The sequence below is a fragment of the Mastomys coucha genome, unplaced genomic scaffold (genome assembly GCF_008632895.1).
Source record: "Mastomys coucha isolate ucsf_1 unplaced genomic scaffold, UCSF_Mcou_1 pScaffold3, whole genome shotgun sequence".
In the NCBI taxonomy this organism is placed as follows: domain Eukaryota; kingdom Metazoa; phylum Chordata; class Mammalia; order Rodentia; family Muridae; genus Mastomys; species Mastomys coucha.
Window position 1 is genome coordinate 487492 of NW_022196909.1, and position 12861 is coordinate 500352.

The following is a 12861-nucleotide window of genomic DNA, read 5'->3' on the forward strand; positions in this document are numbered from 1 at the left end:
AGGCTGGGGGGGGGGAGGGGAGGAAGTCCAAACAGTAGGAATGTTTAAAGCTTATGGTGAGCATTTGGAGAAGTTGGGTTTTGAGGAAATTGGAAGTGGTGACACAGAAAGCTTCATAGGAGGGAAGAGAAGGACTGGAGGCGATTTCATAATTTATGAGACCCTACACGGGGAAGAGACACTGAAGAGAAGGGAAGAGACCCTCCCTCTGGGACAGGCAGTAGCAAGCCTTAGCAAATACTCCTTTTCCACCATCAGGATGGAAAAGAACTTTACATCATCTTTCTGGTAACAGGTTGCTGTCCACTGAGAGGCTCCTACCTGTGTGTGGTTGATGTGCGTCCCTAACTATGTCCTGGTGTTTAGCACTCTGTGATTTCCATACCACGCATAACCAAGATTCACCAGGGTATTGTTTTCAGCCTTTAAACGGCACTGCGACTCAAAACTTGCAGTAGCGTATCTTGTGAATCTTATATCCTAAAATTTTTATGCTCACACACACACAAAATTAGCTTTTAACATGACAGAGGTTAAACAACATCCTCCATGAACGATAGTGAATACAGATAAAGTGTATAGGAAAAAATGAACCAGAATGGAATCTGAAAGCTATGGGAGGAAGGAAATCAACACCCAGAGGGCACTGTGAAGGAGGAGCCAAAGGACCAAGACTTAAGAGATGTCTTTAAACTGTCTCTGTGAGAAAGGAAATGACACCTGTGTAACTGGCAAGCCAAACAGTGCCCCAGCAGGGGACACATACCTTTGTAAAAAGCATCTATATGCAGAAAACACACAGGAGTGATTCAGGAGCCTCATTTTTGATTTTGGAGAACCTGACCCACTGGGGCACTGACAGGACTACACTGACCCACCCTGGCTCTTGTCGCACTAGTGATGTAGTCTACTCAATACCCTGGGTGCAAGCCACACCTCGAACAACTGACTGCGCACTTAACCCTCGCAAGGGAACTGGGAGGAACCCAGATTATCTGTCCAGTGTCACAGAGCTAGGCCCTTGGTGCCAGGGTCCCGAACCAGGTGATTTGACTGCAGAGTCCTGCTTAGATTTCTCACTGTGATATTCCTAATTCTTTAGTTTCTTGTGACCCTAAAGGGTCAGAGAAAGCAGGGCAATTTACATGAGGACACAAGCCTACAAATAAAGCAATCTACTCCTCTCATATTCTGGGTAGATTCTGTTGAGATTACAACTTTATTTAAAATGAACAGATCGAGTAGTAAGTGCACAATAAATGCCTGTTTTCTTCTCTTGGTAAAAGCCAAAGTAGGTCTATGACGTTAATGACTTCCACCAGTGTTTCTCACAATACTAATATTCAGTCTCTGCTTGCTTGTAATGCTTTAAACTCTCACAGGTGACTATATTTGGGCGTGCAAAAGGAAAGATACAGCCATGTTTTCTTTAAGTCCAAAACAAGTGGCTTGTATCCACTTAGCTGGTGTCCAGAGGAGTTGGAAAAAAAAAAAAATACCAGGGCCTGGGATCAACAAATGACACCCAGAGTCCCCGGCCCGCTTTCCCAGGGTCCTACAAGCCGGCTTCCCAGCTCGGTCTGGCGCTCTCTTCTGCCCCTGGCTTCCTCCTCCAGAACGCAGAGCCTGAAAGTACACTTCCGCCCAGCGGCCCGGGACCTAGCACACTTTGCACAGTCGCCTTGGGAGGCTGCCCGTGCCACTCACCCGGGCGCTCTCGGGCAGGTTGTATCGGCACAGCGTATGGTCAAGATCGAAGCCGACCACGTCACAGGCGGCCAGGGAGAAGTGTTGAGCCATGGCAGCGCGGCGGCGGGTACCCGGACCGGAAGGCTGGTAGAGCGTGCGAGCAGAAGTTGCCAGGACCCGGCCAGCGTAACTCGCAAGCAGGAACGCGGAGCGGGGCGGGGCTTAACGGGGCGGAGGCTTATTGGACTTACTGAAGACAGACGGGGCGGGGCGTGGTCTGGTAGGGCGGGGCTAGTCAAGTGGGGCGGGTTCTGAGTTCAGGCCCCGCCCCTCCCGAGTCTCCGTCCTTGGCCTGCCCGCCTACTGGAACGTGCCAGTTTTGCAGGCTTGTACAGACCGTCTCTGCGGCTTGCCTCCAGCCAGTACAGTGGAGCAGGTACTGCTGGAGCTGAAGTGCCCAGGGTTAGGACTCTGCTAACCAGTGTCCTTAATGTGGCTTAAAGTTACACAGAGTTAGTGGGAATTCCCGTTCATCTTTCAGGCGGCACACAACTAAAAGATTCCAGAGAAACCTCATCCATTGAGGCTTGAGTGTGGAGCAGTGTTCTGAGCTGGAAAAAATGGTAAGCACGAATAACTGTTGGACTCCTTTAGCATACAGTTTGGTAAGTGGTCTTTGAAAGTTGAATCAACAGCTTTATTACTGTGTAGTTTGGTAACAAGACATGAAAGACGTTCCTTGCATCACTTCATCCCTTGGAATGCATTAGAAAATATATTACACATTATGGAGGACCGCTTTACCAAAAGATACCAAGGCTGGTTGTATTAGTCAGGGTTCTCTAGAGTCATAGAACTTATGGAATGTCTCTATATATTAAGGGAATTTATTGTGAAGATTTATAGTCTGGAGTACAATTAACCCAACAATGGTCAGCTGTTAATAGGAAGCCTCCCCGGGTGGTGGCGCACGCCTTTAATCCCAGCACTTGGGAGGCAGAGGCAGGTGGATTTCTGAGTTCGAGGCCAGTCTGGTCTACAGAGTGAGTTCCAGGACAGCCAGGGCTACACAGAGAAACCCTGTCTCAAACAAAACAAAACAAAACAAAACAAAACAAAACAAAACAAAACAAAACAAAACAAAAACAAAAACAAAAACAAAAAACAAACAAAACAAAACAAAACAAAAAACCCCCCAAAAAACAGAAAACAAAACAACAACAAAAAAAGAATAGGAAGCCTAAGAGTTTCCTAATTGCTCCGTCCCATGAGGCTAGTTGTTTCAGCTGGTCTTCTGTAGAAGTAGGTTCCAACAGATGTGCTGACAAGTAAGTGCAAGCAGGTGAAGAAGAGTGAGTCTGCCTTCTTCCAGTGTCCCTATGTAGGCCTCCGGGAGAAGGTGTGGCTCAGATTAAACGTGCCACCACGCCTGGAGCTGGGACTTGCTTTGACCCAGGCTGGCCTTGAACTCAGAGATCTCCTTGACTTAGTCTCCTGGGATTACAAGCCTGTGCTACCTTGCCTGGGCCTAAGCTTTTCATGGGTACCATGCCTAAAGATCTCCATGCCAAGATCCAGATCAGAAACTTGTGTCTTCCAGCCTCAAGATCTGGATCACAGGTGAGCCCTCCAATTCTGGATTTTAGTTCATTCCAGATATAGTCAAGTTGACAAGCGGGAATAGCCATTACACTGGTAGTTATTTGATTATCCTGCTTTTAATTGAGCTTTTCTTTGAAGACATCAAAGATGTTATAGATGCATGGAATATACTACCCAAAACTTTTGCAAGCAGGAAGTACAAAGTGATGTGAATGATGATTTGTCTGATTAAGGATTAATTTACATACAGAAAACTCAATACAGTTGGGACAAAGGATGTCAGAGCCATTTAACTTCCAGCCTCTGAGTGTAAAAAAACAAGTATATTAAGATTTTTAAATCTCATACTTCTCCATTTAAAAGAGAAAATACAAATCTATTATCTTCATACTGTTACTCTAAATTTAAAAGAACTCTTTGTCTAATGAGAAAGAACAATTGAAATGGCATAATGATATAAATAACTGAGAATTCCATTTAACCCTTACAGATACTAACTCTTAGAAGGCAAATAGACCAATCAAGGTCTGTTAATTATAGTTCAACGGCTAGTGCATTTGGTTAGAACGCTTGCTTATAATACATAATGGACTCATTTGAAATCACTGTCATAACAAGCCTCAGACAAAGCTGGAATAGGAACAGGATAAAGTCCTCTAGAAAATTGAGCATGTCACTAATCAGAGCTTAAAGACCACTGAGGTCCTTCCTTCTTTACTGTCTGTGAAGAGAAAAGGCAGGATTTTTTTGTAGTTCACACTAATACAGGAAACTGTGGGTCCATGAGTGTAAAAGTAGGGTCCTTGAGTAGGCTAGGGCACACTAGCTTCAGAAGGGCTTGAACTCAGGAACTATGGTGCACAAGGTCCCCAGTAAACAAAACTTTCACTGAATGAGTAGCTCTGGGTTCTTGTCTCTCAATTTTAGAGAAAGAAGATAGGAGGGTGAGTTGAGAAAGGAGTTTTAGTCCAGAATTGTAGATGGGAGCTTAAGATAAAAGAAGAAGGCAGAACTCCTGTGTAGCTGGAGCAAGTCCCAGGATGGAGCACCAACAAGGGAATTCCTATAGGTCTGAATGGCAGAAGCTGGATCTGGCCCGGGAAGGCCATTGCTCTGTCCATTTGCCCCGCCCCCTTGAGCTATCCAGGTGCTGCTCAGTCACACCATCATTTACAGCATCCAGACAACGGTGCTTGTCTACATAGCACAGAAAGGTGACAGAGCAGGAACCAGAGGTCCTTGTGCATTCTTGGCCTCTGTGTGGAGCAGAACCAAAGACATTTTTATACCTGGCTAGGGACAAAAGTCTTTTGATGTCCTTGCTTAACTAGCTTCTGTGCTTCGTTCTTATTCAGGAACATTCCCTCGTTAGTGCTAGTGGAAGCACTGACCTCTAGAATGAATGCTTCTGGGAATGTAAAGTAAAAGACCTTCCAAATCTGACTTCACTTTAGCTTAAACTTGAAGCCCACAGGTCTCCCTTAGAAGAGACTCTGTGTGTGTGTGTGTGTGTGTGTGTGTGTGTGTGTGTTGGGGGATATTTGTGTTAATGGGCACTATAGAGATTCTCTTCTGTGGTCAGTAATCATAGACAGGAGTATTAGAAGGTTTGTTTCTTGATTATGTAGCAGAAACTTCCCTTTACAAACTCCTCTAGGTGTTCTGAACCAGGGCTAGAAAATATCTCAGGGGAAGAGGGAAAATAAGTTATTGTTCCCAAAAAAGGGGTAGGGGTTGGCCCCATCTGTAAACAGGTGGCTCCAGGCTGGAGTCGGCCATTAGGCCTGTTCAGCAATAGTCCCATTCTTGCTAATCAGCCAGCATTTTATTTATTATTGTCCTCATGTCTACCCAGAGGGCCGCTGTGGTTTTGTGTACATCATTTCAGAGGGGAGTTATTTACCAGTTATTCAGTTTCTTGAGTCCCACCCACCTTTTGTTGTCCATTGTCTCTAACCTCATCCCAGCTCCTCTCTAGGAAATTGTCTCCTCCCTTTTGTTCCATTCCCTGCAGGACACTGGGCTTAAATACAAATGTTCTGCTTCATAAAGCATATTTTTTAAAATAAAGATATTTCCTCTTCTTACACATAAAACTTCGATACAAATAACACAGATTCCCTGTTAACAACTAAAGTTAAATCCCTTGCTTAAGCTGCACCAGGAACTAATCCTGTGCTACAGTTCTCCATACAAATACCTCCAGGAGAGAGCTGGTCTCCCAGGATTGCTGGCACAACTCTGAGGACAGGTAAAGACCACCACGTCTGCTCTTAGGGACCTGCCTGGAGCCCTTAGGACACAGGAACCAAGGGACATCCAGGGACGGGATCCTTTTGGTTTCTGTCTGCACCCTGGAGATGGCCCTTTTATAGCTCTCCATACCCAAATTCCTCTTGGAGAGAACTGGCTTGCAGGAGGGACAAGCCACAGTCAGAGACAGCAAGACCACCTAACACCAGAGGTAACCAGATGGTGAGAGGCAAAAGCAAGAAAATAAGCAATAGAAACCAAGGCTACATGGCATCACCAGAAACCAGTTCTCTCACCACAGTGAGCTCTGGATATCCCAACACACCGGAAAAGCAAGACTATGATTTAAAATCACACCTCATGATGATGATAGAGGACTTTAAGAATGGCATAAATAACTTCCTTAGAGAAATACAGGAGAACACAGGTAAACACTTTGAAGCTCTTAAAGAGAAAACACAAAAATTCCTTTAAAAATTACAGGAAAAGACAATCAAACAGGTGAAGGAATTTAACAAAACCATCTAGGATCTAAAAATGGAAATAGAAACAATAAAGAAATCACAAAGGGAGACAACCTTGGAGTTAGAAAATCTAGGAAAGAGATCAGGAGTCATAGATGCAAGCATCACCAAGAGAATACAAGAGATAGAAGAGAGAATCTCAGGGGCAGAAGACACCTTAGAAAACATTGACACAACAGTCAAAGAAAATGCAAAAGGCAAAAAGCTCCTAACCCAAAACATCCAGGAAATCCAGGACTCAATGAAAAGACCAAACCTAAGGATAATAGGTATAGAAGAGAATGAAGATTCCCAACTTAAAGGTAGGTAAATAGCTTCAACAAAATTATAGAAGAAAACATCCTTAACCTAAAGAAAGAGATGCCCATGAACATACAAGAAGCCTACAGAACTCCAAATAGATTGGACCAGTAAAAAAATTCTTCCTATCACATAATAATCAAAACACTAAAATACACTAAACAAAGAAAGAATATTAAAAGCAGTAAGGGAAAAAGGTCAAGTAACATATAAAGACAGATCTGTCAGAATTACATCAGACTTCTCACCAGAGACTATGAAAGCTAGAAGATCCTGGGCAGATGTCATACAGATCCTACAAGAACACAAATGCCAGCCCAGGCTACTATACCCAGAAAAACTCTCAATTACCATAGACAGAGAAACCAAGATATTCCATGACAAAACCAAATTTACACACTATCTTTTCATAAATCCAGCCCTACAAAGGATAATAGATGGAAAACATCAACACAAAGAGGGAAACTACACTCTAGAAAAAGCAAGAAAGTAATCTTCCTTCAACAAACCCTAAAGAAGATAGCCACACAAATATAATTCCACCTCTAACATCAAAAATAACAGAAAGCAACAATCTCTATTCTTTAATTTCTCTTAATATCAATGGACTCAATTCCCCCAATAAAAAGACATAGACTAACAGACTGGATACTTAAACAAGACCCAACATTTTACTCCATACAGGAAACCTACCTCAGTGACGAAGACAGACATTACCTCAGAGTGAAATGTTGAAAAGCAATTTTCCAAGCAAATGATCCCAAGAAGCAAGCTGGAGTAGCCATTCTAATATCGAATAAAGTCAACATTCAACCAAGGTTATCAAATAAGATAAGGAAGGATACTTCATACTCATCAAAGGATAATCCACAAAGAACTCTCAATTCTGAACATCTATGCTCCAAATGCAAGGGTACCCACATTCATAAAAGAAACCTTACTAAAGCTCAAAGCACACATCACACCCCACTCAATAATAGTGGGAGACTTCAACACCCCATTCTCATCAATGGACAGATCATGGAAACAGAAACTAAACAGAGACACAGTGAAACTAACTAGGATCAAATGGACCTAACTGATATTTATAGAACATTTCATCCTAAAGCAAAAGAATATACCTTCTTCTCAGTACCTCACTGTACCTTCTCCAAAATTAACCATATAATTGGTTACAAAACAAGCCTCAACAGATACAAGAAGATTGAAATAATCCCATGCACCCTATCAGATCACCACAGACTAAGGCTTGCCTTAATACCAACAAAAACAATGGAAAGCACACATACACATGGAAGCTGAACAATGCTGTACTCAATGATAACTTGGTCAAGGAAGAAATAAAGAAAAAAGTTAAAGGCTTTTTAGAATTTAATGAAAATGAAGACACATCATACCAAAACTTATGAGAAACAAGGAAAGCAGTGATAAGAGGAAAACTCATAGCTTTAAGTGCCTCCAAAAAGAAACTGAAGAGAGCTTACACTAGCAGCTTGACAACACACCTGAATGCTCTAGAACAAAAAGAAGCAAATACACCCAAGAGGAGTAGATGGCAGGAAATAATCAAACTCAGGGCTGAAATCAACCAAATAGAAACAAAAAGAAGTATACAATGAATCAACAAATCCAGGAGCTGGTTCTTTGAGAAAAATCAACAAGATAGATAAACCCTTAGCCAGACTAACCAGAGGCCATAGAGACAGTATTCAAATTAATAAAATTGGTAATGAAAAGAGACATAGCAGCAATATATATTAAAACAATTATTGTTTGTTGAGTATTAACAATTGAAAATATTAAAATCATGTTCAACAAAAAAGGGGAAAAAAGGATAGACTGACTGAGAAAGAAATTAGGGAAACACCCTTCACAATAGTCACAAACAATATAAAATATCTTGGTGTGACTCTAACCAAGCAAGTGAAAGATCTGTACAAGACCTTCAAGGCTCTAAAGAGAGAAATAGAAGAAGACCTCAGAAGACGGAAAGATCTTCCATGCTCGTGGATTGGCAGGTTTAACATAGTAAAACTGACCATCTTATTGAAAGCATTCTACAGATTTAATGCAATCCCCATCACAATTCCAACTCAATTCTTCATACAGTTAGAAAGAGCAATTCTCAAATTCATTTGGAATAACAAAAATATCTAGGAGAGTGAAAACTATTGTCAACAAAAAAGGAATATCTAGATAAATGACCATCCCTGACTTTAAGCTGTACTACAGAGCAATTGTGATAAAAACTGCATGATATTGGTGCAGTGACAGGCAGGTAGATCAATGGAATAGAATTGAAGACCCATAAACGAACCCACACACCTATGGTCACTTGATCTTTGACAAAGGAGATAAAACCATCCAGTGGAAAAATGACTGCATTTTCAACAATTGGTGCTGGCTCAAGTTGTGCTCAACATGTAGAAGAATGCAAATTGATCCATTCTTATCTCCCTGTACAAAGTTCAAGTCCAAGTGGATCAAGCACCTCCATATAAAACTACTCAAGTAGACTGAAAGTAATAAAAGAATAAGTGGGGAAGAGCCTTGAACACATAGGGACAGGGGGAAATTTCCTGAACAAAACACCAATGGCTTATGCTTCCAAGATCAAGAATTGACAAATGAGACCTCATAAAATTGCAACGCTTCTGTAAGGCAAAGGACACTGTCAATAGGACAAAATGGCAACCAACAAATTGGGAAAAAATCTTCACTAGTCCTACATTTGATAGAGGGCTAATATCCAATATGTATAGAAAGAACTCAACAAGTTAGACTCCAGAAAACCAAATAACCCTATTAAAAAAATAGGGGACAGCTGAACAGAGAATTCTCAACTGAGGAATCTCAAATGACAGAGAAGCACATAAAGACATGTTCAACATACTTAGTCATCAGATTCTACCTCACACCAGTCAGAATGGCTAAGATCAAAAACTCAGGTGACAGCAGAGCCTGGCAAGGATGTGGAGAAAGAGGAACACTCCTCTATTGCTGGTGGGGTTGCAAGCTGGTACAAGCACTCTGGAAATAAGTCTGGTGGTTCTTCAGAAAATTGGACAGAGTACTACCTGAGGACCCCCCTATACCACCCCTGGGCATATACCCAGAAGATGCTCCAACATGTAATAAGGACACATGCTCCACTATGTTCATAGCAGCCTTATTTATAATACCCAGAAGCTGGAAATAGAGGAATGGGTACAGAAAATGTGATACATTTACACAATGGAATATTACTCAGCTATTAAAAACAAGACTTCATGAAATTCACAGGCAAATGTGTGGAACTTGAAAATATTATCCTGAGTGAGGTAACCCAATCCACAAAAGAATACACATGGTATGCACTCACTAATAATTGGATATTAACCCAAATGTTCAGAATACCCAAGATACAATCCATAGACCATATGAAGCTCAAGTAGAAGGAAGTTCAAAGTGTGGATGCTTCAGTGCTTCTTAGAAGGGGGAACAAATACTCACTGGAGGAAATACAGAGACAGAGTGTGGAGCAGAGACTGAGGGAAAGGCCATCCAGAGACTGCCCCACCTGGGGATCCATCCCAGATACAGCTGCCAAAGCAGGATGCTATTGTGGATGCTGGGAATGTGCTTGCTGACAGGAGCCTGATATGGCTGTCTCCTGAGATACTCTTGCCAGAGCCTGACAAATGCAGAGACGGATGCTTGCAGCCAACCATTGGACTGAACTTGGGGTTCCTGATGGAGGAGTTGGAGAAGGGACTGAAGTAGCTAGTTGAGGGGTTTGCAGACCCATGGGGGTAGCATCAGTGTCAACTGGTCAGACCCCCCCAGAGCTCCCGGAGACTGGATCACCAACCAAAGAGTGCACATAGAGGAACCCATGCCTCAGGCTGCATACGTGGCAGAAGATGGCCTTGTTGGACATCAGTGTGAGGAGTTTGATGCCCCAGTGTAGGGGAATGTGCCAGGGCAGGAAGGCAGGAGTGGGTGGGTGGGTGAGCACCCTTATATAGGTAGTGGATAGGGGGATTACATAGGGGGTTTTCCGAGGGGAGATCTGGAAAGGGGATAGCATTTGAAATGTAAATAAAAATTATCCAATAAAAGAGGAAAATAAGAAAAAAATCCCTTGCTTAAATATTATAATAGTTACTTCTCCCCATTGGTGTGATAAAAGCAACTTATTACCAAGGCTCACAGGGGTGGTTGCATGGTGGCAGAGCAGAGAGGTACAGCCTGGATGGCAGAAGTGAAGCAGCCGGTCACATGGCATCTGAACTATGGAAGCGGTAAGAGATGAATGCTGGTATGCAGCTCTTCCTTTTCTTCTACCCAGGACCACAGCCCATGGGCTGGTAACATGTTTAGGGAGGGGCTTTCTATCTTATTTAAGCCTCTCTGGAAACACCCTGAAGACAAGCTCAGAGGTTTGTTTCCTACATAATGCCTAGTCCTGCCACGGTGACAGTCAAGATTAACCATCACATGTTCCACGCTTTGCTGTCCAGCAGCAATGATGACAGAACACCGAAACTTCTTCTCTCAACGGTTTACTCAGGAATTTTCTTTTGTGTTACAGCTCTCCTAGGTTCTTAAGTGTTACAGCTCTTCTAGATGTCACGGCTCTTCTAGATGTCTCGGCTCTTCTTGGTGTTGCTGCTTCTTCTTCTTCTTCCTAGGTGCCGCAGTTCTTCTTGCTTCTGTGGAGTGGTGTGGCTGCTCTTGCTTTTGTGAAGTGGGGCTGACTGTCTAGAGAGAGCTCCTTATATACCCGAGCCTGAGCTGCCAAGTCCTCCTGGATTGGTTCTCCGGCAGACCCTCATTAGCATACACCAGCTCGGGAGGGGCGCATACGCAGTGGAATCGTCTATTGCTACAGTGTATCGGGAACTGGCGCCATCTTGGATTTTATCGTCCAAGCGGCTGCCTACAATCATATATATGAATTGTTTCCCTGAATAACTTGTTGAATATCAGTGTTATAGAGTAAATTCTGTCTCTTCCAAGTCATATGTTGGAGCCCTGTCATGTAACATGACTGCATTTAGAGACTGCCTCATGAGGAGGTGATTTTGTTAAATAAAGTCTTAAGGTCATGGGGGTAGATCCCTTGTCAGATTAGGCTTATTGTCCTGCAAGAATACGAAGTGATATCAGAATCTAAAGCACAGAATAAAGGTCATGTGAGATTCTCATCAGAGCCAGCCTACCAGTGAAGGAGGTAGGCTCCTGTAGGAACCGACTCTGATGGCGTCTTGTTCTTAGAGGTCACCTATAGAACTACAAGAAATACTCTGTTGTTAGGAGCAGCCTAGCCTGTGGGTTCCTGAGGGCATCCTAACTGACTAAGACGGTCAATAATCAGGTTGGTCTCTAATCAATATTGATGTGTTAAGTATAACGCGCATTGTTTGCCATTTCCAAGATTCACAAAGAAAAGGAACTTTGTCATTTGTCGATTTTTACAAATTTAGATACTTTTTTTTTTTTCTGAGACAGGGTTTCTCTGTGTAGCCCTGGCTGTCCTGGAACTCACTCTGTAGACCAGGCTAGCTTCGAACTCAGAAATCTGCCTGTCTCTGCCTCCCAAGTGCTGGGATTAAAGGCGTGCGCCACCACCACCCGGCCAATTTAGATACTTTTAAGAGTATTTAAGAGTATTCTATTTACTGAGTTTTGTAACTACAGTTACATAATAATGTAGAAATTGTCAGAAATAGATTGTAATATTGCTGATACTATAGAGTTGAATTTCATCATTAAAACTCGTTCCTCTCCTCTCTCCTTCTGACACTGCCTTGCTAGGTAGCTAAGGCCAGTCTCAATGGATAATTTTCCTACCTGATTCTTAGTGCTGGAACTATGGGCCTTTAATTAAAGCCCCACACCCCATCTAGCCTTTTAGTAAGAGTATTACTTGGGCACTGTGATTTATGGCTTTTACTTATTCGTTATTATTTACGCAAATACTAACTCTGATTAACTAGGTTGATTTGGGTTATGAAGCAACTCATTAAATGACCATTTATGACTTTACAACTTTTTCTTAACATATAAATTGCAAACATAATTTGTCCAAGTATGATTTTATACAGAGAGGTACATGGCCTTTCTTTCATTAGTTTATTAGTTTAAAATGTACTTTTTCTTGGTACTCCTAATTAACCACTGGAACATTCAATATTTTACACACCCTAAACTAATCCACATATTCTTTTTTTTTAAAAAATATTTATTTATTATTATATGTAAGTACACTGTAGCTGTCCTCAGACACATCAGGAGAAGGCATCAGATCTCATTAAGGATAGTTGTGAGCCACCATGTGGTTGCTGGGATTTGAACTCATGACCTCTGGAAAAACAGTCCGTACTCTTAACCACTGAGCCATCTCACCAGCCCCACATATTCTTTTACACATATATCTTGATTAAACTGTAGCAAATCTTTATTTAGAAAGAATGATAAAGTTTACAATTACTTTTTTTTTTTTTTTTTT

At 42.2% G+C, this 12861-nt stretch overlaps 2 protein-coding genes across 4 annotated transcripts in view; both read right to left on the reverse strand.

Moving 5' to 3' along the window:
* Nucleotides 1-1914, reverse strand: part of Nt5dc1 (5'-nucleotidase domain containing 1) — a 132457-nt gene extending 130543 nt beyond the window's left edge. For all 3 annotated transcript variants that reach the window (XM_031348743.1, XM_031348744.1, XM_031348742.1), the window contains exon 1: nucleotides 1708-1914. In XM_031348743.1, the coding sequence (XP_031204603.1) occupies nucleotides 1708-1800 (93 nt within the window). In that variant the 5' untranslated portion in view covers nucleotides 1801-1914. The remainder of the gene's footprint in view (nucleotides 1-1707) is intronic.
* A 9541-nt stretch (nucleotides 1915-11455) lies between these two features.
* LOC116075389 (tubulin beta chain-like) overlaps nucleotides 11456-12861 on the reverse strand; it is a 2343-nt gene continuing 937 nt past the window's right edge. Inside the window, exon 2 of the mRNA XM_031348511.1 lies at nucleotides 11456-11494. Coding sequence (XP_031204371.1) covers nucleotides 11456-11494 — 39 coding nt within the window. The remainder of the gene's footprint in view (nucleotides 11495-12861) is intronic.